Source organism: Eleutherodactylus coqui, chromosome 6, assembly GCF_035609145.1.
Source record: "Eleutherodactylus coqui strain aEleCoq1 chromosome 6, aEleCoq1.hap1, whole genome shotgun sequence".
Lineage (NCBI taxonomy): Eukaryota > Metazoa > Chordata > Amphibia > Anura > Eleutherodactylidae > Eleutherodactylus > Eleutherodactylus coqui.
In genome coordinates this window covers 163,885,246-163,910,021 of record NC_089842.1, presented here as the reverse complement: position 1 = coordinate 163,910,021, position 24,776 = coordinate 163,885,246, and the positions used below count along the sequence as shown (strand labels likewise).

At 47.4% G+C, this 24,776-nt stretch overlaps 1 protein-coding gene across 1 annotated transcript; it reads right to left on the bottom strand.

Annotated features, from left to right (window-relative positions):
• Positions 1-2,004: 2,004 nt before the first annotated feature.
• Positions 2,005-24,765, bottom strand: LOC136571785 (cytochrome c oxidase assembly factor 8-like). The gene is made up of 5 exons (XM_066572414.1): positions 24,673-24,765; positions 18,662-18,877; positions 12,582-12,645; positions 10,941-11,031; positions 2,005-2,156 (listed from the first exon to the last, which is right to left on the bottom strand). The coding sequence occupies exons 1-5, from the start codon at positions 24,763-24,765 to the stop codon at positions 2,060-2,062; spliced, it is 561 nt and encodes a 186-aa protein (XP_066428511.1). The 3' UTR covers positions 2,005-2,059.
• Between the last annotated feature and the right edge of the window lie 11 nt (positions 24,766-24,776).

Genomic DNA, 24,776 nt, shown 5'->3' with positions numbered 1-24,776 from the left:
TGGAGAAGTTTTCCATCTGACTTTCGAACCCCATACGGAAATAGCACCCATTCATTTGAAAAGTAGTACACGTCAACGTGTGGTGTTCCGCACATCAGACAGCACACTGACGAGATGTCCGTGTGCTGTCCCGATACACGCACACAGATGGATAAAAAGTTGCACTCGAATTTATTGGGTGCAACTTTTTATCAGTCCATGTGCACGTAGCAAAAGGCCTCCCTCACACAGGCGTTTGCAGAAACGCAGCGTTTTTCACTGCTGTGTTTACTGCAGATTCCGCCCGGTTTCAGCAGCACTGGCATGCGTTATGGCTGCGTTTTCAGTACAGCTGAAAGCGCACTCAAGGCTGCTGATAAAAGAAAAAAAAAATCAATACTCACCTAGCTGGTGAAGTCGCTGTCCCCTGCGCCGCTGTCAGGACCTTGTGAAACAGGCCGATAGCTCTGATTGGCAAAACGCCGCTGAGTGACAGCTAACTAAGTCAATCAGAGCCAGCACTGGATGCGTCCAATCACAACCATTTAATGAATGAATGGCTCTGATTGGACGCATCCAGTGCTGGCTGTGATTGGCTGAGTGGGCTGTCAATCAGCGGCGTTCAGCCAATCAGAGCAATCTCTCGTTGGAATCAGGGATTTCAAATCCCCGTCACCAGAGAAAATGTTCCCCTGCCAGCTGACAAGTCCCGAGAGAGAGCCACCGGGGACAGCGATATCACCTGTAAGCAGAGTCTAGATTTTTTTTTTTACCAAGTTGTGCCGCGTTTTCGGCAGCGCTGAAACCGCTGCCCATTCTTTTCAATAGGCAACACAGGGCTGAAAACTGCCAAAAATAGAACATGCAACGCTGTGAAAGCAATGCTTGTGTGAGCAGCCCCATTGAAATGAATGGGAGCGTTGTACAGCATTTAGCGCAGCGCTGAAAAAGCAGCGCTAAATGCTGTACAAAAACGCCTGTGTGAGGGAGGGGTTGTCCCGAGGCAGCAAGTGGGTCTATACACTTCTGTATGGCCATAATAATGCACTTTGTAATATACATTGTGCATTAATTATGAGCCATACAGAAGTTATAAAAAGTTTTATACTTACCTGCTCCGTTGCTGGCGTCCTCGTTCCCATGGAGCCCGACTAATTTTCGGCCTCCGATGGCCAAATTAGCCGCGCTTGCGCAGTCCGGGTCTTCTGTAATCTTCTATGGAGCCGCTCGTGCCAGAGAGCGGCTCCGTGTAGCTCCGCCCCGTCACGTGCCGATTCCAGCCAATCAGGAGGCTGGAATCGGCAGTGGACCGCACAGAAGAGCTGCGGTCCACGGAGCAAGAGGTTCCCGGCGGCCATCTTCACAGGTAAGTATAGAAGTCACCGGAGCGCGGGGATTAAGGTAAGCGCTCCGGTAAGCTGTCTGTACGTCCCTGCATCGGGGTTGTCTCGCGCCGAACGGGGGGGGGGTTGAAAAAAAAAAAAAACCCGTTTCGGCGCGGGACAACCCCTTTAATCGAGAAGTCCTGTGTGTTGGTGGGACGACTTATACCCCTCCCACCTGAGCAGCTGCTTCTCAAGCACAGAGCTAAGCTAGACTAGATATGAGTGAGGTGCGAAGACTGCTGTATTTGCCGGCTTGATCATTATGTACCAAGCAGCCCCTCCCTTCACGCCCAGTTGCATTCCCTGCAACCACCATTATTATGCCCATGGGCGCTTACTGTATGGGTCCATACTGAACTTTTTGTACTTCCGATCTTGCACAGACGATTTTGTTTCTCATGGATTCAATGAGAATTAATAAAAATAATTTAAAAAAAACTGTGAAAAGTACCATTGTCTGCATATTATACAAGTTTTTTTTAACCATGAAAGCGTTCTTTCTAGTGGAACATACAGTGCATCAAGGAGGTATCATACCGCTGCAGACAACATGCCTGTGTGCTGTAATGTAGTAATCTGCACCACTACATAAAAATACTCTTCAAACAAGCAAGATAATAACAACAGACAGATTTCAGAATTTTTGTAAATTTTTTTTTTTTTTAAATTAAAATCTCTTTTTTTTCCAATTTAGTCTATTTCCATCCAGTTTTCTTTAACTTCTTCAATGCTCTCTGTAAAGTGACTTGTCCCATAAGAAATGTGATCTTAAAATTCCTCTTGTACCATTCTCTGGAATAAACAGGGAAAATAAAACTAGGTATAATAAATACTAAACCGTCTGTGTATTTTCTTACAATGCAGTACTGCCAGATATTAAATCCACCTGGTTTGAGGGTGTTCTATAAATTATGTAATAGCTGCCTCACTGCCAAGATTTCTCAAAACGGTAAGGTCTTCATTAAAATTAAAATCCCTAGAAATATCCAGCATTTTTATAACAATCTAGACATATATTACCTATAGAAGGGTGGCAAAAAATAACCTGTTATATTTGTGAACGCCATTGGTATTCACAGAACAGAAATAAACACATTAAGGTCTGATGGTGGGGCCGGGGCAAAAGTCGTCAGGGCCCACGGCATGGCTATGCTACAACCACCTTCAGGTACGGGACAGTTCTTGGTAAGAAAATCTTAAGATAATCTTAGTGTCCATTCTGTCTCAAGTGTCCTTTTTTTTCCTTTCCTTAGTATAGCGTCTATTAAATTTGCCACTGCCTCCTCCACCCTCCAAAGTGATTACTAATTGCACTTCTTCTTTAAGGGGGTTCTGTCACCAGGTTTATGAAGTTTGACTCAGAGCCAAACTCCAAGTCACAAAGGCGGGTCTTGCCTGGTTTCTCCCCGCCAGCATCACGCAGATTGACAGCTCTCTCCTTTTTTGTGTATAGGAAGCTGTCTAGAGATGAGCGAGCACCGAAATGCTTGGGTGCTCGTTACTCGGGACGAAATTATCGCAATGCTCGAGGGTTCGTTTCGAGTAACGAACCCCATTGAAGTCAATGTGCGACTCGAGCATTTTTGTATATCGCCGATGCTCGCTAAGGTTTCCATCTGTGAAAATCTGGGCAATTCAAGAAAGTGATGGGAACGACACAGCAACGGATAGGGCAGGCGAGGGGCTACATGTTGGGCTGCATCTCAAGTTCCCAGGTCCCACTATTAAGCCACAATAGCGGCAAGAGTGCCCCCCCCCCTCCCAACAACTTTTACTTCTGAAAAGCCCTCATTAGCAATGCATACCTTAGATAAGCACCACACTACCTCCAACAAAGCACAATCACTGCCTGCATGACACTCCGCTGCCACTTCTCCTGGGTTACATGCTGCCCAACCCCCCCCCGCACAACGCAGTGTCCACAGCACACACCAAACTGTCCCTGCCCAGCCTTCAGCTGCCCTCATGCCACGCCACCCTCATGTCTATTTATAAGTGCATCTGCCATGAGGAGGAACCGCAGGCACACACTGCAGAGGGTTGGCACGGCTAGGCAGCGACCCTCTTTAAAAGGGGCGGGGCGATTGCTTCTGTACAGCATTGTGGGCTATGAGAAATATAATCCTGTGCCACCGCAATCAGGAGCTGCACACGTGGGCATAGCAATGGGGAACCTATGTGCCACGCACTATTCATTCTGTCAAGGTGTCTGCATGCCCCAGTCAGACCGCGGTTTTTTATAAATAGTCACAGGCAAGTACAACTCCGCAATGGGAATTCCGTGTGCACCCACAGCATGGGTGGCTCCCTGGAACCCACCGGCTGTACATTAATGTATCCCATTGCAGTGCCCATCACAGCTGAGGTAACGTCCGATTAAATGCAGGTGGGCTTCGGCCCACACTGCATGCCCCAACCTGACCGGGGTTTTTAATTCATAGACACAGGCAGGTACAACTCTCTATTGTGAAGTCCGTGTGGACCCACAGCATGGGTGGGTGCCAGGAAGCCACTGGCAGTACATAAATATATCCCATTGCATTGCCCATCACAGCTCAGGTAATGTCATGTTTAATGCAGGTGGGCTTCGGCCCACACTGCATGTCCCAGTCAGACTGGGGTTCTTTAGAAGTGGACACATGCAGTTACAACTCCCTGTGGACCCACAGCATGGGTGGCTCCCTGGAACCCACCGGCGGTACATAAATATATCCCATTGCAGTGCCCAGCACAGCTGAGGTAACGTCCGATTAAATGCAGGTGGGCTTCGGCCCACACTGCATGCCCCAGTCAGACTGGGGTTCTTTAGAAGTGGACACATGCAGTTACAACTCCCTGTGGACCCACAGCATGGGTGGCTCCCTGGAACCCACCGGCGGTACATAAATATATCCCATTGCAGTGCCCAACACAGCTGATGTAACGTCAGCTTTAATGCAGGTGGGCAAAAAATTTATTGGATTACACTGTAGGCGAGGGCCCCAAAAGATTGGTGTACCAACAGTACTAATGTACATCAGAAAAATTGCCCATGCCCAACCAAGAGGGCAGGTGAAACCCATTAATCGCTTTGGTTAATGTGGCTTAATTGGTAACTAGGCCTGGAGGCAGCCCAGTTAAAATAAAACTTGGTTCAGGTGAAAGTTTCAATGCTTTAATGAGCATTGAAACGTATAAAAATTGTTTACAAAAATTATATGACTGAGCCTTGTGGGCCTAAGAAAAATTGCCCGTTCGGCGTGATTACGTCAAGTTTCAGGAGGAGGAGCAGGAGGAGGAGGATGAATATTATACACAGATTGATGAAGCTAAAAGGTCCACGTTTTTGATGGTGATAGAGAACAATGCTTCCATCCGCGGGTGCAGCCTACGTATTGTTTAGGTATCGCTGCTGTCCGCTGGTGGAGAAGAGAAGTCTGGGGAAATCCAGGCTTTGTTCATCTTGATGAGTGTAAGCCTGTCGGCACTGTCGGTTGACAGGCGGTACGCTTATCTGTGATGATTCCCCCAGCCGCACTAAACACCCTCTCTGACAAGACGCTAGCCGCAGGACAAGCAAGCACCTCCAGGGCATACAGCGCGAGTTCAGGCCACGTGTCCAGCTTCGACACCCAGTAGTTGTAGGGGGCAGAGGCGTCACGGAGGACGGTCGTGCGATCAGCTACGTACTCCCTCACCATCCTTTTACAGTGCTCCTGCCGACTCAGCCTTGACTGGGGAGCGGTGACACAGTCTTGCTGGGGAGCCAGAAAGCTGTCAAAGGCCTTAGAGAGTGTTCCCCTGCCTGTAGTGTACATGCTGCCTGATCTCTGCGCCTCCCCTGCTACCTGGCCCTCGGAACTGCGCCTTCGGCCACTAGCGCTGTCGGATGGGAATTTTACCACCAGTTTGTCCGCCAGGGTCCTGTGGTATAGCATCACTCTCGAACCCCTTTCCTCTTCGGGTATGAGAGTGGAAAGGTTCTCCTTATACCGTGGGTCGAGCAGTGTGTACACCCAGTAATCGGTAGTGGCCAGAATGCGTGTAACGCGAGGGTCACGAGAAAGGCATCCTAACATGAAGTCAGCCATGTGTGCCAGGGTACCTGTACGCAACACATGGCTGTCCGTACTAGGAAGATCACTTTCAGGATCCTCCTCCTCCTCCTCAGGCCATACACGCTGAAAGGATGACAGGCAAGCAGCATGGGTACCCTCAGCAGTGGGCCAAGCTGTCTCTTCCCCCTCCTCCTCATCCTCCTCATGCTCCTCCTCCTCCTCAACGCGCTGAGATATAGACAGTAGGGTGCTCTGACTATCCAGCGACATACTGTCTTCCCCCGCCTCTGTTTCCGAACGCAAAGCGTCTGCCTTTATGCTTTGCAGGGAACTTCTCAAGAGGCATAGCAGAGGAATGGTGACGCTAATGATTGCAGCATCGCCGCTCACCATCTGGGTAGACTCCTCAAAGTTTCCAAGGACCTGGCAGATGTCTGCCAACCAGGCCCACTCTTCTGTAAAGAATTGAGGAGGCTGACTCCCACTGCGCCGCCCATGTTGGAGTTGGTATTCCACTATAGCTCTACGCTGCTCATAGAGCCTGGCCAACATGTGGAGCGTAGAGTTCCACCGTGTGGGCACGTCGCACAGCAGTCGGTGCACTGGCAGATGAAACCGATGTTGCAGGCTGTGCAGGGTGGCAGCGTCCGTGTGGGACTTGCGGAAATGTGCGCAGAGCCGGCGCACCTTTCCGAGCAGGTCTGACAAGCGTGGGTAGCTTTTCAGAAAGCGCTGAACCACCAAATTAAAGACGTGGGCCAGGCATGGCACGTGCGTGAGGCTGCCAAGCTGCAGAGCCGCCACCAGGTTACGGCCGTTGTCACACATGACCATGCCCGGTTGGAGGCTCAGCGGCGCAAGCCAGCGGTCGGTCTGCTCTGTCCGACCCTGCAGCAGTTCGTGGGCCGTGTGCCTCTTCTCTCCTAAGCTGAGTAGTTTCAGCACGGCCTGCTGACGCTTGCCCACCGCTGTGCTGCCGTGCCGCGCGACACCGACTGCTGGCGACGTGCTGCTGCTGACACATCTTGATTGCGAGACAGAGGTTGCGTAGGAGGAGGAGGAGGAGGAGGGTGGTTTAGTGGAGGAAGCATACACCGCCGCAGATACCAGCACCGAGCTGGGGCCCGCAATTCTGGGGGTGGGTAGGACGTGAGCGGTCCCAGGCTCTGACTCTGTCCCAGCGTCCACTAAATTCACCCAATGTGCCGTCAGGGAGATATAGTGGCCCTGCCCGCCTGTGCTTGTCCACGTGTCTGTTGTTAAGTGGACCTTGGCAGTAACCGCGTTGGTGAGGGTGCGTACAATGTTGCGGGAGACGTGGTCGTGCAGGGCTGGGACGGCACATCAGGAAAAGTAGTGGCGACTGGGAACTGAGTAGCGCGGGGCCGCCGCCGCCGCCATCATACCTCTGAAAGCCTCCGTTTCCACAACCCTATACGGCAGCATCTCCAGGCTGATAAATTTGGCTATGTGCACATTTAACGCTTGGGCGTGCGGGTGCGTGGCGGCGTACTTGCGCTTGCGCTCCAACACTTGCGCTAGCGACGGCTGGACGGTGCACTGAGAGACATTGGTGGATGGGGCCGAGCACAGCGGAGGTGAGGGTGTGGGTGCAGGCCAGGAGACGGTAGTGCCTGTGTCCTGAGAGGGGGGTTGGATGTCAGTGGCAGGTTGGGGCACAGGGGGAGAGGCAGTGGTGCAAACCACAGGCGGTGAATGGCCTTCGTCCCACCTTGTGGGGTGCTTGGCCATCATATGTCTGCGCATGCTGCTGGTGGTGAGGCTGGTGGTGGTGGCTCCCCGGCTGATCTTGGCGCGACAAAGGTTGCACACCACTGTTCGTCGGTCGTTTGCACTCTCAGTGAAAAACTGCCAGACCTTTGAGCACCTCGGCCTCTGCAGGGTGGCATGGCGCGAGGGGGCGCTTTGGGAAACAGTTGGTGGATTATTGGGTCTGGCCCTGCCTCTACCCCTGGCCACCGCACTGCCTCTTCCAACCTGCCCTGCTGCTGCACTTGCCTCCCCCTCTGAAGACCTGTCCTCAGTAGGCCTAGCAAACCAGGTGGGGTCAGTCACCTCATCGTCCTGCTGCTCTTCCTCCGAATCCTCTGTGCGCTCCTCCCTCATACTTACTCCAATTACTACTACCTGAGTGATAGACAACTGTGTCTCATCGTCATCGTCCTCCTCACCCACTGAAAGCTCTTGAGACAGTTGCCGGAAGTCCCCAGCCTCATCCTCCGGACCCCGGGAACTTTCCAAAGCTTGGGCATCGGTCGCGACAAACTCCTCCAGTGGGAGAGGATTCGGAACCATTGCTGCCCATTCTGGGCAGGGGCCCGAGAACAGTTTCTGGGAGTCTGCCTGCTCCTCAGAATGTGTCATTGTAATGGAGTGAGGAGGCTGGGAGGAAGGAGGAGCAGCAGCAGCCAGAGGATTCAGAGTTGCAGCAGTGGACGGCGTAGAACTCTGGGTGGTCGATAGATTGCTGGATGCACTTTCTGCCATCCACGACAGGACCTGCTCACACTGCTCATTTTCTAATAAAGGTCTACCACGTGGACCCATTAATTGTGAGATGAATGTGGGGACGCCAAAAACGTGCCTCTCTCCTAATCCCGCAGCAGTCGGCTGTGATACACCTGGATCAGGAGCTCGGCCTGTGCCCACACCCTGATTGGGCCTCCGCGTCCTCGCCTGTGTCCACGTCCTCTAGGCCTACCCCTACCCCTCAGCATGCTGTATTACCAGTAGTGCAGAAACAGAACACTGTAATTAAACGTGCCGCTTATTGGCCTGTGGTTGGAGGCTGACTTCGCTTACGGAACGCACAGCAGATCCAGGAAACAATTTTGCGCAAGCCTGCTGTAATGCTTAGCTGCGTATTAATTAGGACTACTACCCCCAGCAGATAGATACTGTAGGCAGCGTATAATATTATGTATACTCTTTCCCTCTGGCGGAATGACGGCGATCATGTAACAGAGACAGCAGATCCAGGAAACAATTTTGCGCAAGCCTGCTGTAACGCTTAGCTGCGTATTAATTAGGACTACTACCCCCAGCAGATAGATACTGTAGGCAGCGTATAATATTATGTATACTCTTTCCCTCTGGCGGGATGACGGCGATCATGTAACAGAGACAGCAGATCCAGGAAACAATTTTGCGCAAGCCTGCTGTAACGCTTAGCTGCGTATTAATTAGGACTACTACCCCCAGCAGATAGATACTGTAGGCAGCGTATAATATTATGTATACTCTTTCCCTCTGGCGGGATGACGGCGATCATGTAACAGAGACAGCAGATCCAGGAAACAATTTTGCGCAAGCCTGCTGTAACGCTTAGCTGCGTATTAATTAGGACTACTACCCCCAGCAGATAGATACTGTAGGCAGCGTATAATATTATGTATACTTTTTCCCTCTGGCGGGATGACGGCGATCGTGTAACAGAGACAGCAGATCCAGGAAACAATTTTTCGCAAGCCTGCTGTAACGCTTAGCTGCGTATTAATTAGGACTACTACCCCCAGCAGATAGATACTTTAGGCAGCGTATAATATTATGTATACTCTTTCCCTCTGGCGGGATGACGGCGATCATGTAACAGAGACAGCAGATCCAGGAAACAATTTTGCGCAAGCCTGCTGTAACGCTTAGCTGCGTATTAATTAGGACTACTACCCCCAGCAGATAGATACTGTAGGCAGCGTATAATATTATGTATACTCTTTCCCTCTGGTGGGATGACAGAGCTGATGTAACAGAGACAGCAGATCCAGGAAACAATTTTGCGCAAGCCTGCTGTAACGTTTAGCTGCGTATTAATTAGGACTACTACCCCCAGCAGACACGCAGTAAACTGAAGATGGTCACAGGCAGCCCAAATATAGTATTTTCCCCAATTTTTTGGAAAAAGCCCTTTGCCTATATAGCCTGAATATCTCTTTCCCTGCCTCACCAGTACTGGCCCTATACTCTGTACAATGACTGCAGACTGCGGACGCAATGCTCTGCACGGCCGATATACAAAAAAAAAAATTGTGCAACACTGCTAAAAGCAGCCTCAGCAGTACTGCACACGGTCAGATGTGGCCCTAAGAAGGACCGTTGGGGTTCTTGAAGCCTAAAATAACTCCTAACGCTCTCCCTATAGCAGCTCCGGCACCAGCAGCACTTTCCCTGATCTCTGTCAGAATGCATCTGTGGCGAGCCGCGGGAGGGGCCGATTTATATACTCGGGTGACACCTGATCTCGCCAGCCACTCACTGCAGGGGGGTGGTATAGGGCTTGAACGTCGCAGGGGGAAGTTGTAATGCCTTCCCTGTCTTTCTATTGGCCAGAAAAGCGCGCTAACGTCTCAGAGATGAAAGTGAAAGTAACTCGAACATCGCGTGGTACTCGCCTCTAGTAACGAGCATCTCGAACATGCTAATACTTGAACGAGTATTAAGCTCGGACGAGTACGTTCGCTCATCTCTAAAGCTGTCACTTTGCATGCTGTAGGCGAGGCGACGCTGGAGCAGCCCAGCCCCGAGTCAAACTTCATGATGAACCAAGATATTAGTCCTATAGTCTGCTACCCATTAGGCTATGCTCATATCTGCGCTAGAGGCTTTGTTTAGAGCCTCTGGCAGAAGTCAGGAATAAAATTCAGGATGAAATGCTGCACTACTTCATCCAGAAAAAAAGCACGGTGACATTCCAGAAGGCATACAGATCCTATTAAAGTCAATAGGATCCATTGACTTTGTCCAACATATACCAAGATCTTCCATTGTTCGGTTCGGTAGGACAAAGCTGAAATTAAAACAAGCAAGGCTTACTTTACATGGCACTGACAGTCGTCCCAATGGCTATTGCTCCCATACTTCACACAGGGGTGATAATCATTCAGTAAAAGGAGGTAAAACGTTTCAGAGATCTCTGTGACCGAATACCTCCACTTACTGATTCAGTGTGAACAGGCAGTCGCTTAAAGATGAAAGACTGCCTCTTTACTTTATGCAAGAAGTCAGAGAGCTGAAAATGACTAGCGACTACTGAGTGATTTCTCTTGCTGAAAGTCGCCATTTTCTGGCAGACATGGGTGGCTTTAAGTGGCACAATTATGTGAACAGCGTCTTAGTTACATTCTTCAAGAGGGAGTGGTCTTATACACAAAAAAACTGAATAAATAATGGTGATGGAATAGAGTAAACTGACACATGGATAGTTGAGGATTAAATATTCTGATAAACTGGGTGGAGTAATTTGCACTTTTACACGGGGTGATTATTGGCCTGTTTACTGTGAATGTAGGCGATCACATCACCTTCATTCCCTTGAACGAATGTCACTCCAGTGTAAAGCACAGGATTGTTGCTGGTACGGCTATTGCACCCGATAGTCGTACTGTGTAAAGGTGCCTTTAGGGAGGATTGGCTGGTGTATTGTTGTGTATATCATTCACCCAACCAACATATGGACATCCCATAATACACTGCAATCTGTGTACTGCAGACCTATGGTGGGCTTAAGGGATAATAAAAATACCTGTTATATTGTGCATGTTTTGCATAGTTCTTGCTAAGGAAATCCTTATAAAAATCCGCCATCACTTCTGCATCTAATGTCCTTTTATGTCCTGTGAAGGACAAAGAAGATTTTTGGCAAGAACAATACATTTCCTGTATAGCATGCATTGATCAATATGATGAGACAGCAATGTGAGAATAAAGAGCAGAATTTATCGACCTTATGATCCAGCTGGAGACAAACACATCAGTGTTACATGAATCAGCAATCTCCAACCTGTGGCTGTACAGCTATTGCAAAACTACAACTCCCAGCATGCTAGGAAGTGTAACTTTGCATGGTGTAACTTAGTGGTTTTGGAGCTGCCGCTTGCAGAACTACCATGTGATGCTATTAGTGATCGAGCTTGTGTGGCACTGCATAGAGGGAATACAAAAATATAAGCCTTCAGTATACTTCATGCTCCTTGCTTTGAAGGCGATTATAAGTGCAGTCCCACTCGTTAAGTTAGTGACATTATAGTAGAGTATAGAAATTACCACTTATCAGGGTGGCTTTATATGGGCAGATAGTCTCCGAAGTAAATGCTCAAAAGAGCGATTATGGGTGACAGGGCAAGTAAGTGAGAATGGCCTACTTATTGGAGTCACTTAGTTTTTAGCTCACCTAAAAACCAAACAACTATTGGTCCATGCAAACAGGCAGTCGATCCTCTATGAACAACTGCCTGTTTACTCTGAATGGGGATGGGGCAACCTTAAGAGATTGCCAGAATGCACTGCCTCCATTCAGTGAGCGATTTTTACTCCCATGTGAAAGCAGAGGAGAGAAAATCATTGGGACATCTGATAGATGTTCAAGTACCCAACAGTCATCCAATGTAAAGCCACCCTTTGTTCCCTCATTACTATAATCCATGTATATTTACCCTATTAGAGCATATAGCTGGCTGGATCTTCCTCTGTGATAATAGCTGATCACTGGGCTGACTTCAGTGGATTTACATAATTAGACAACTACTTTAAAATAAAAAAACATGGGAAGCAATCAATCCATCTTGCCAATTCGCAATCAATCCATTTTGTCTCCCCCTAAAAGCCCTTGTACACGCTACGATTATCGCTTCAACAACCCCATGACTGAATGAACTGCCCACATTTTTTAATAAAATACGTGTGCAGATTAATGGCTTTAATCATTCTCATTTTCCTCCACGAGTTGTTTGCTCAGCTGGGCATGTGTTTATGTAATGGTTATCACATAAACACTTCGCCCAGCTGAGCAAACATCTGGCCAGCAGATTCCATTGTTCTCCTCCTGGCACTGTAGTAATTTAATATGCATAGCAAACAAAGCTATCGCTAAAACGCTGTAAAACTGAACGAACTGCAGTCAATTGAAAAAATTTTCCAGTGGCCAAACAATGGTTTTTATGCTGGCTTAAAAGCCTTGGCTAACAACAAGTGGACAAATAGTGCACGACAGCCCACGTTTACACGTAATGATTATCACTCACTTTCGGCCGTTTGAACAAATTTTGAGAGATAATTGTTGCGTGTAAAGGGGCCTTAAGGCAGAATAATAAAATTGTTAGTTACATCAATTAAATTCTATTGTTCACAAGGATAAAGGAACCTATATACTTCCAGGTAGTCTCACCTTCTTCATCTCTCTGCCCCAAACCCAAGGCATGAAATTTTGAGATGATAAATTCTTCTTTGTCCTAAAAATACATAAATGCATTAAAAATTGTGGATGGGATTAGAGTCTGCAGTCTAGTCTTGGCAGATTACAGTCTGCAGTATAGTCTGCACACTCCTTGAGTAGGATGAACTTTGCTATAGATTATGCCCAGATTAGTGAGACTAAGCTAAGACATTGTGAAGGATGTGAACAAATCTCAAGGAGTGCATCAGTAAGTAATACTGCATCTCTGTCTATGGAAGTCTTGGCAAACCACATGATTTAAATGGGCTCTATAGGTTTTATCAAATAAAGGTAATGAAGTAGGTTAGTGGTTGGACAATCGTTCAACGAACGATCATCATTTTACAACACGGTCATACAGATTTATTAGGCCATTTTGGCCATTACAGTTATTCAACTAGCTATGCAACCTTAATGACACCGGGTGCAGGACAAATTATCTTTCTAGAAACATTTCACAAGAAGCTCATTCATGGACGATAGATCTTTGATTCTTTTTTTTTTAAATAAATTCTTTATTTATTGCAGGTAGTTATTCAATGACAACTGAGTTACAACTTTAAGGTTCAACCTCATTCACATTGCCAATGTGTCTCAGTATTAGAAAGATGGTTAGATAGAGAAAATTTTCATGTAAACGTAAAAACGTGTCAAATGGTATGATATAATAAATCAAATCTTGCTTAACTTCCTGGCTCCATCTGTAGCTCTTTCCACAGTACACTATGCCGAACTTCATAGCTTTATGCACTGTATAACATGTTCAAAGGTGTCTAATGAGACAGACAAGGCACATGAAGGGTGCGCACAAGGGTTGCGGTTGGGTGTATAGTTGATGGGATTAGGGCGGAGGGGGGTGTGGCTGGGTAGGGGGGGTAGTTTAGTTAGTTTGGGGGTTAAGTAGCTGGCGGTATTCTTCCGAGTCTTGGAAGTCTATCCAGTGGTACCATGTTTTGCGGAACCTTTCTTGCGTACCCTTTAGTGCTGCAGAGAGGTCCTCCATCTCCTTAATCCAGTTAACTGTGTTTAGCCATAATGCCAGCGATGGCGGGGCTGTCTGTCTCCAGCGTCTGGCTATACATGACCTCGCCACGTTCACCAAGAAGCAGACTACCGATTTTTTTGTAAGCAGCCAGCGGGATATCACTATGATGTAGGAGGAAGAACGCAGGTGTCCTTGGTAGGGTGTATTGGGTAAACTTAGAGGAGATCCGCCAGACCTCTGACCAATAGCCCGCCAGCACCGGGCAGTCCCAAAAGACATGCAGTATGGTCCCTTGCTCCGATCCGCATCTCCAGCACATGGGGGAGACCGACGGGAATATCTTATTCAGGTGGGAGGGCACCCTGTACCATCTGGAGAGGATCTTAAAGCCGGATTCTTGTATTCTGCTGGAGATGGATGCAGAGTGTGTGATAGTGAATATTTTGTCTGTTTCCTCTGTGGTGAGATTGATTCCCATTTCCTCTTCCCATTTTTCAATGTATCTTGGGGGGGGGGGGGGGGGGGGCGGTTTCCGGTTGTGAAATAAGGATATTGTAAATTCTGGATAGAGTGTGTCTAGAGGGGCCCTCTTCAGTGCATATTGCTTCAAATTGTGTTTTTGGGCGGGAGAACCTGTTTGGCTGAGGTAGGGACTGTAAGAAATGTCTTAGCTGTAGTGTCTGCCAGAGTGGGAGAGGGCTGGAACGGTGGGCCCTCTCAACGTGTCCACTGAAAGCCACTGGCCATTTTGTAAGAAGTGTTCCGCCCTATATCTACCTTCTGTGAGCCATGTGCGGAATACTCCCTTCTCCCCTCCCGGGCGGAAGTCTGGGTTACCCAGGATAGGGAACAGTGGGGATGGCCTGGGGGATAAGTCTATCATCTCTAATATTTTGGCAGCAATTGACAGTGTGGGGCCGATGGTGGGGTGTCGCGTCAATTCTCCTAGGCTGGGGCCGTCCGACCAAGGGAGGGCCACCAACGGTGAATGTGACGCAGCTTGTTCGATGGCTATCCACTGCTTGAGTGCAGAGTGCCGATGCCAGTCTATTATGCGTACCAAGTGAGCCGCTTGGTGGTATCTCACAAAGTCCGGTAACCCCAGGCCGCTCTCTTTTTTTGGCCTTGTCAGCGTGTTACATGCTATCCGGGATGTCTTTCCTGCCCAGATAAATGTGGTGGTAAGAGAGAGAATGTGTTGGAAAAAGCTCTTTGGAACATGTATGGGGAGGGCTTGGATTAGATAAAGGACTCTGGGAAGGATATTCATTTTAATAATTGATCCTCTACCAAACCAAGAGAATGTGCCTTTGGTCCACTGACTGAGGTCTTGTCTGACCCTGTTTAGGAGCGCTGGGAAGTTAGCCGTGTATAAGTCCTCACTTCTCGGCGTTAAGTTTGTTCCTAGATAGTTAATATGCTCCCTTGCCCATGTGAAAGAGAAGAAGTCCTTGAGTTCTTCTACTAGGGATTGTGTGAGTAAAACATTGAGCGCTGCCGACTTATGGTAGTTGATTTTGAAATTAGATAGTGTTGAGTAGTGCTTGATCTCGGCCAAAAGTTTGGTAGAGTGATTTGTGGGTCGGAGATAAAGAATAGGAGATCGTCTGCATAGGCCGCTATCTTGTGTTCCATGTCGCCTGCTGTGATCCCGTGTATATTTGGGTTAGCGCGGATTTTTGTCAGCAATGGCTCAAGGCATAGAATGAAAATCAAGGGTGACAGAGGGCACCCCTGTCTCGTACCGTTCGTGATGGGGAAAGGCTCTGAGAGCTGGCCATTTACTCTTACTGATGCTGTTGGGTGAGAGTATAGGCTCGTGATCCACTGCAGCATGTTAGGTCCCATACCCATGTGTGTCATAGTTGCAAACAGGAAGTCCCACTCCACCCTGTCGAAAGCTTTATCTGCGCCTGTGGACAGTAGGCATATTGGCAAGAGGAGTTTGCGCGCTGCATGGATTAGGTTAATGGCTTTAGTTGTATTGTCCCTTGCCTCTCTCATTGGGACGAAGCCCACCTGGTCTATGTGGATTATGGTTTGTAGGTAGGGGGAGATCCTGTTTGCAAGAATTTTGGCGAATAATTTCAGGTCAGCATTTAGCAGGGAAATTGGGCGGTAGCTTTGGCACTGTGAGGGGTCTTTACCCTCTTTAGGGATAACCGAGATATTAGCTGTTAGGGTGTCTCTGGGAATTTCGTTCCCGGTGGTTATGGAATTAAATGCCTGGATAAAATGGGGGGCCAGAGTTTCCGTGCATTTCTTGTAGTTTGTTAAAGTGATCCCGTCTGGTCCCGGGGCTTTTCCGGGCTGGGAGGTTGTGAGTGCTTCTGCTAGCTCGCTTGGTGAGATGGGTGCTTCCATCGTGTCTATTGCCTCCTGCGGGAATTTGCATAGGTTCGCCTGCTGCAGGTATTCTCGAATTGTGGCTCTCTTTTGCTCTCTCGCCTGCGATGACTGTGGGGGAGATAGGTTGTAAAGAGAGTGGTAATATTCCCGAAAGGCACCGGCTATTTGTTGCGGTGAGTGTTGTACGTGGCCTTTGGAGTTGTTGATGTGCGGGACGTATGTTCTGGCTCTTATGGACCGCAGTGCTCGTTCCAGTGTGCGACTAGGTTTATCTCCAAACTCATAGAAATGCCGCCTGCATTTTGCTAAGCCTGCTTTGGCCCTCCCCAGGCAATAAGAGCGGACCTTTTCCCTAAGATGGAACAGTTCTGCCCCTCTAGCGCTGTCGTGGGTAGATTTATGGGTGGTCTCTAGCTCTTGGATCTGGTCCAGTAGTTTTTTAAGGCGTGCGGATCATTCCTTTTTAATGCGAGAGCCTATGTTGACGCACTGTCCGCGGATTACGCATTTGTGTGCCTCCCAGATCGTTAGTGGATCTACATCTGGCGTTGTGTTATGAGTGAAATAGTCTTTTATCGTTTTGTGGATTTCGTCCGCGATTACCGGGTCTTGGAGGAAGGACTCATTGAACCGCCAATACCATGTTCTGTTGTGTAGGGAGGGTAATTTTACTGTTAATGTGATCATGGCATGGTCTGAGAAGGTAATGTTGTCTATTGTTGCCGAGACTAGGGACGATAGTGTGGAATGTTGGAGGAGGAAGTAGTCAATTCTGGAATACGTGTTGTGTGGGTGGGAGAAAAATGTGTAATCTTTGGTCATGGGGTGCAATATTCTCCATGCATCTACCAATTGGTGACTGTGGAGTGTTCTCTTGATCCTGCGGTGTACGGAGGCGGAGAGGCTGTCAGATCCCTTAGCTGTATCTATCCATGGGTCCAGGGGGACATTAACGTCTCCTCCTAGCACCAGGGTGCCCTTTCTGAATTCTTCCAAGTCCTCCAGGAGCCTCTCGAGAAAGGACACCTGGTCGGAGTTGGGGGAATAAATCGCGGCAAATGTGATTGGTGTGCTGGCGAGCTTACCTTTGAGGAACAGGTACCTGCCTCCCGGGTCGTAACGCGTCTCCCCGTGCTCCCATGGAACGGAGTTGGCCAGGAGGATTGAGACCCCTTTGGACTTGGACTCAGCATTCGTACTGTGGTATGCTTTTGGGAATCTGGTGTCCGCGAACCTCAGGCAGGCGTTCGTACGGAAGTGGGTTTCCAGGATGAAGGCCACCTGTGCTCTCTTCTTCCAGAGTAGATGGAGGATGGAGGACCTTTTCTCTGGGACATTTAGGCCCTGTGCGTTAATTGAAATTATCGAAAGGTTATTAGGATCCGGTGACATGGTTACCTGTGACCTTTGGGGTCGTTACTAGAAGATTAGCTCCGGGAAAGGAGGGAGGACGTGGTATGCAGAGGGAATAGGTGGAGAAGGAAGAGGCAGGGAGGTGGGGGTCAGTTGGGGGAACACACGACACACTAGGGAGAACACAATAACAAGAAGGTTAACCTCTAACCAACCTAGTGGTTAGCAACTGCAACTTAATCAGGGAGCCTGATGCCTCCAAACCGTGAGGCCAGACCAGGTCCCCTGATACCCTACTGGGGGAAAACGTGGAAGTGCACCGAATCAGCAAGGCCACCTCCGGGCTCTCAAATCTGTTAACTGTATCTATCTGGTAGAGATGGAACCGTTTTCTTTTCTTGTGTAAGTTCCTTTCTTTTACAATCCTGCCTGGGAGCTCCAGGCCGCCGCCAATGAGGGATCTATTGTATGGGGAGTCAAGTGCGGGACTGTTACTGTATAGTCTGCTGTTTGTGTGTCCATTTTCGCCTGAGGGCACTTTCTGACGAACTTTCAACGGTGAAAACAAACGAGAACAAAGTCAGTGAGTCCCATGTTAAGTGTGTATGTTATGTAAATCTCATTCCAAGGTTGGGGTGTTGGTGTCCTCTTCTTGGGAGACTCTTTTGCTCAGGGGATTGTGGGGGCAAAATCCATGGGTTCAGTCCAATCCGGTATCGGCACCGCTGGGACCTCCAGGAACCTGAATGCTCCTTCCAGGTCTGACGGGGATCTAACCGTAAAGATGCGCCCTCTTTTCCGGAGGATCAGGTGGAAAGGATGACCCCATTTATATGTGGCATCTGCTCTGCGCGCTGCCTCGAGCAAGGGGCGAATCATTCTCCTACTGTTGAGAGTCAGCCTAGAGACGTCGGGCAAGATAGTGATCTCCGCTCCATTGAATTTGACTGGGCCTCTTTCCCATTCCAGCCGTTGGATTTCCTCTTTTTGCCTATAAAAATGCACCCGACATATTACATCCCTAGGCAGGTTGGCGTTCCGTGTTCTGCCCCCTAGCATCCTGTGGACCCTGTCCAGTTCTATTATTCTGTCCTCCGGACGCTGCATCAGTTTATTGAAGATGGCAGTTACACAGTCATGCAGGGCGTCTGGGGGTATGTCTTCTGGGAGGCCTCGCAGTTTTAGGTTGTATGCCACAACTTAAACTGGTTAAAAAAAACAAAACATTTAACTAAAGTGAGATATAGACCGTTATTGCTCTAAGAAGGAGAGGATATAAAAGGGACAATGAAAAGTGGCTTGGCAGCAAGGGGTCAATAGGCTGTTTCACAAAGAGGGTTTTTACCTTAATGAAAGTCAGATTCTGTTTTGCCCAAAACTTTTGATTCCAGTCTTGTGTTTCCTGACGCAATTCCCTGAGTTTTCTTTCCAAAGGAGACTCATCTACTGGGATAAAGTATTTGATTGGGCGAAGATTGGAACATCTATCAGGAGGACCAACCCAGTCATATTTAGAGTCTACAGGTGGGCAGAAGCTGACAACGTACAAAGAGAAAACCAACTATTTGGAGATACAAATACGACTCATTTTAAGCCAACAGATGACTGTTTATTAAAAGTACAAAACGTTTAGATTTTACATTGCCTATAAAACTGTTAAGAATTTTCCGTTTCCCTTACTAGTAAAGATCTTTTTCCTATGGCTCTTTGGTAATCTAGAATGAGACTGATCAAGTCCATTTGTTGTTGAAATAATTGCATTTTACTGTGTAAAGTTCCTCATAAACGTCTATAGCAACACTGCCACCTGCTGGGGAAGGAATGTTATAACAAAGGGAAAAGCCATGTGTAAAATATTTCACCAACTCCACCAAACATGTACTTTGAATACAATTCTTGCGAGGACTTCTGTGACACTGCAAAAAGCAGACAGGTCCCACTTGGTCCAGCCAGGCATTACATTAGCATCTATTCTAGCAGCTTTCCAGTGATAGTGGAGTTACATTCAGTGTCAATGTTTGCTGCGGGCTACAGAAACCAACCTGAAACATTAAAAGGCCATCCAAGGTAATTTTTACTTTATTTTATAATATTTCATACCTTTACTACGGACGATATACTCAGCGGTTCATGTCCTGCGGGGCTTTGTTCACAGTACTGCGACGGTGACGATGACCACTGAAGCCAATTACTGGCCCTAGTGGTCTTGTGCCCTATATACCACCACTGAACATTTAGGCCACCTGCACATGGCCAAGTCGGATCCCACAGAGGAATCTGACCCTGTGCCTGGCCGGCAACCCTATCCGAAGTCATCATAATCTGTGCTGTGGATGAGCCGGCCGGCGCATATGTGCAGTACTGATTATGCCGCGCCGTTGCTAAGTAATGACGTGGATCCCGTGACCTTTCCACAATGATAATTGTCGAATGGTCACGAGGCGGACGGCTCCATTGACATCGATGGAAGCCGTCTGCATGGAAGCCAAACAGTATCGCAGCTTGCTGCGATTTCTCCTCCGCGAGCTTAAAATCGCAATACATTTTTGCTTGTGTAGAGGAAATCGAGTTTTGCCATAGCGTGCTTTGGGTGGTATTTGATGTGGAATCGCTATGATTCTCCACCCGTGGACAGTGGGGATGCGCTTTCCATAGTAGTGTATGGAAAGCGTTCACTGCGTTCCCCTGTATCTGCCGTCCTGTTGCCATGACAACCCAGCGACACAGAGGGAGCTCCCTCCCTCTGTGAAGCCTTTCCAATCCTCCCTCTGTGAAGCCTCTTCACCGAGCTGCTGGTCTCTGCAGCTCCCTGAAGGTGGCTGAACGTGTGTATAAAGCAGCCAATAAGCAGCTAGCACAGAGCTCCGGGCACAGCAGTGGGGGTGTGTACGTGGCTGCCAATAAGAAGCTCTGGGCATTTCCCTTACCTCAGCCCATCTCCACCCATCAGCCTGGTGGTGACAAGATACAAGGATACCGAATACATGTTCCACTAGATAGAAGAACAGAGCAGCTCGAAGTGTCCCTTAGGCTTAAACGGTGTCCTACATCCAGCCACTGGAATTATGTTCCTGTAGATAACTTTGCCTCTACAACCCTCTGAATATTCTCTAATTAAACAACACATGTTAAATAAAAGTTCTACCATTTTAGTTTTATCTGTTTTTAGTAATTGTATTGTTTCCAATTTAATAAGATAAAAAATCTGGACCAAAATAACAGGTAAATCAAGGATATGACGATATGTACTGATATAGAGGTCCACCGGCAGCTCCAAACACCAGTTCCTAGCGGTATGTAGAAGGGTTCTAGAGCAGGACTAGACTCCACTGCAGATTTCGTCCACTGTGTGTGAATGAGGTCTGTTCATTACTGTAAGTTTATTGTGGAATTTCAGCCGCTCAGCCTATCATAGCCATCGCTGTGGTGGGAAGGGATCTTTGAATTGGTTGAGCCGCAGCCATCGCTCACCACCGCTCAGCCAATTCAAAATAATACATCCCCTGAAAATAAGCCCTAGCACATATTTTGGGACTAAAATAAATATAAATCACTGTCTTATTTTTGGGAAAGGTTGTAAAGCTAGCTAGGCCTCCTTATTCAAGTGGTTTAAGCTTGTTATAGCAGATACTTACAGTTGGCAAGCTGACACAGAGACAGAAGGTGTAACAGCAGGATAGGAAGAGATTTTGGAGATAGTTATCACAGTGTCTGCAGATCTGCCAGCCTGCAGCCTCTGAGTGCATGGAAACAACCTGTGAAGATAGCTCCTCCCCCTGTTACTAAGGAAATATCCCTGTGTTTATTACTACAGAAGCTCTATACCTAACGACAAGAGAGTGGATTGCAGAATAGCCAGTCTTGGAAGGGTTAAAGAGCCTGCCCAGGAGATGCCACAGTTATATTTCGTTGTTTTTGACACGGTAGTATATGTTTCTCTAATACGCTGCCCTGCACAGCCTAGATCAGATACAAATACTCATTTCAGAGTCCACCGCATACTTTACCCATGGTTACAGTATTCTGTCAGCAAGTATACTCTATACAGTAGCATCCAGAATGAGCCAGCCACTCACTGAATAGCTGCTTTGATTACATGCATAGTGCTGCACACCAGCGCAGTGTTTACACATGAGCGAGGTGACAGAGTGTAAAAGCTTCTCCGGTGTAGGCTACATGCACACGGATGGACAAGTTTTCCATCTGACTTTCGAACCCCATACGGAAATAGCACCCATTCATTTGAAAAGTAGTACACGTCAACGTGTGGTGTCCCGCACATCAGACAGCACACTGACAAGATGTCCGTGTGCTGTCCCGATACACGCACACAGATGGATAAAAAGTTGCACTCGAATTTATTGGGTGCAACTTTTTATCAGTCCATGTGCACGTAGCAAAACGCCTCCCTCACACAGGCGTTTGCAGAAACGCAGCGTTTTTCACTGCTGTGTTTACTGCAGATTCCGCCCGGTTTCAGCAGCACTGGCATGCGTTATGGCTGCGTTTTCAGTACAGCTGAAAGCGCAGTCAAGGCTGCTGATAAAAGAAAAAAAAAATCAATACTCACCTAGCTGGTGAAGTCGCTGTCAGGACCTTGTGAAACAGGCCGATTGCTCTGATTGGCAAAACGCCGCTGAGTGACAGCTAACTAAGCCAATCAGAGCCAGCACTGGATGCGTCCAATCACAACCATTTAATGAATGAATGGCTCTGATTGGACGCATCCAGTGCTGGCTGTGATTGGCTGAGTGGACTGTCAATCAGCGGCGTTCAGCCAATCAGAGCAATCTCTCGTTGGAATCAGGGATTTCAAATCTCCGTCACCAGAGAAAATGTTCCCCTACCGGCTGACAAGTCCCGAGAGAGAGACACCGGGACAGCGATATCACCTGTTAGGAGATTATAGATTTTTTTTTTTACCAAGTTGTGCCGCGTTTTCGGCAGCGCTGAAACCGCTGCCCATTCTTTTCAATGGGCAATACAGGGCTGAAAACTGCCAAAAATAGAACATGCAACGCTGTGAAAGCAATGCTTGTGTGAGCAGCCCCATTGAAATGAATAGGAGCGTTGTACAGCGTTTAGCGCTGTGCTGAAAAAGCAGAGCTAAACGCTGTACAAAAACGCCTGTGTGAGAGAGGCCTTAATCGAGAAGTCCTGTGTTGGTGGGACGACTTGTACCCCTCCCACCTGAGCAGCTGCTTCACAAGCACAGAGCTAAGCTAGACTAGATATGAGTGAGGTGCGAAGACTGCTGTATTTGCCGGCTTGATCATTATGTACCACGCAGCCCCTCCCTCCACGCCCAGTTGCATTCCCTGCAACCACCATTATTATGCCCATGGGAGCTTACTGTATGGGTCCATACTGAACTTTTTCTACTTCCGATCTTGCACAGACGATTTTGTTTCTCATGGATTCAGTGAGAACTAATAAAAATAATTAAAAAAAAAAACAGAAAAAACTATGACAAGTACCATTGTCTGCATATTATGCAATTTTCTTTTAACCATGAAAGCATTCTTTCTAGTGGAAAATACAGTGCATCAAAAAACATGTAGCAATCTGCACCACTACATAAAAATACTCTTCAAACTAGCAAGATAATAACAGACAGATTTCAGAATTTTTGTACATTTTTTATTTTTTTAAATTAAAATCTCTTTCTTTTCCCAATTTAGTCTATTTCATCCAGTTTTCCTTAATTTCCTCAATGCTCTCTGTAAAGTGACTTGTCCCATAAGAAATGTGATCTTAAAATTCCTCTTGTACCATTCTCTGGAATAAACAGGGAAAATAAAACTAGGTATAATAAATACAAATTTTCTGTGTATTTTCTTCCAATGCAGTGCTGCCAGATATTAAATCCACCTGGTTTGAGGGTGTTCTATAAATTATGTAATAGCTGCCTCACTGCCAAGATTCCTCAAAACGGTAAGGTCTTCATTAAAATTAAAATCCCTAGAAATATCCAGCATTTTTATAACAATCTAGACATATATTACCTATAGAAGGGTGGCAAAAAAAATAACCTGTTATATTTGTGAACGTCATTGGTATTCACAGAACAGAAACAAACACATTAAGGTCTGATGGTGGGGCCGGGGCACAAGTCGTCAGGGCCCACGGCATGGCTATGCTACAACCACCTTCAGCTACGAGACAGTTCTTGGTAAGAAAAAGTTAAGATAATCTTAGTCTCCATTCTGTCTCAACTGTTCTTTTCTCCTTTCCTTAGTATAGCGTCTGTTAAATTTTCCACTGCCCCTTCCACCATCCATAGTTATTACTAATTGTGCTTCTTCTTTAAAGGGATACCGTCATCAGGTTTATGAAGTTTGACTCAGAGCCAAGCTCCAAGTCACAGAGGCACAGAGGCGGCCTTGCCGGCTGTTCCCCGCCCCCATCATACAGATTGACAGCTCTCTCCCTGCCACTTTGTATGCTGTGGGTGAGGAGAGGCTGGTGAAGCTCAGCTCCGGGTCAAAACTTCATGAACCAAATATTAGTCCTATACTCTGCTACCTGTTAGGCCATGCAAATATCTGCACTAGAAGCTTTGCTCGGAGCTTCTGCACATAAAATTCAGATGAAATAGTACAGCATGCTGCACTATTTCATTCAGAAAAAGGCAGGATCACATCCCCAAAGCCATACAGATCCTACTAAAGTCAATGGGATCAATTGACCTTGTCCAGCATATACCAAGATCTTCTATTGTTCAGTTCAGAGGACAAAGCTGATATTAAAAGAAGCAAGGCTTACTTTACACGGCACTGACAGTCATCCCAATGGCTATTGCACCCATTCTTTCACACACGGGTGATAATCATTGAGGGAATGGAGACAAAATGTGCCGGAGATGTCTTCCGCCCGCATGCCTCCCCTCACTGATTCAGTGTGAACAGGCAGTCACTTAAAGATGAAAGACTGCCTCTTTAATCTGCACAAAAAGTCACTCACTAGTCACATTGTTCTCAGAGAACTGAAAATGACTGGCAACTCCTGAGTGATTTCTCAATCAGTGCCCTTTCGGGTCTATTGCAGAAAATCGCTCATTTGAGCGATTTTTTTGGCTGATAGCTGTCCCTTGTAAAGCCACCCATATGCAACACGGGCCTCTAAGTTACATTCTTGAGGAGGGAGTAGTCTGACACAGAGAAAAACAGAATAAATAATGGAGTAAAGTGACACATGTATAGTTAAGGATTGAATGGTCTGATAAACTGGGTGGAGTAGTTTGCCACAGAGTTAAGGCACTTTTACACAGGGTGATTATTACCCGAATTCAAGTGATAGTTGTCCAGTATACAAGTGGCTGCCAAGAGGGCACTGAATGACAAATCGCTCACTTACCGGAATCACTTGCTTTTCCGGAGAACTAAAAACCAAGGGAATGTTGGGCTGTGTAAGCAAAAGCCACTCAATGGTTGAGAGTGGATTGAGCATTCCGGCCACAT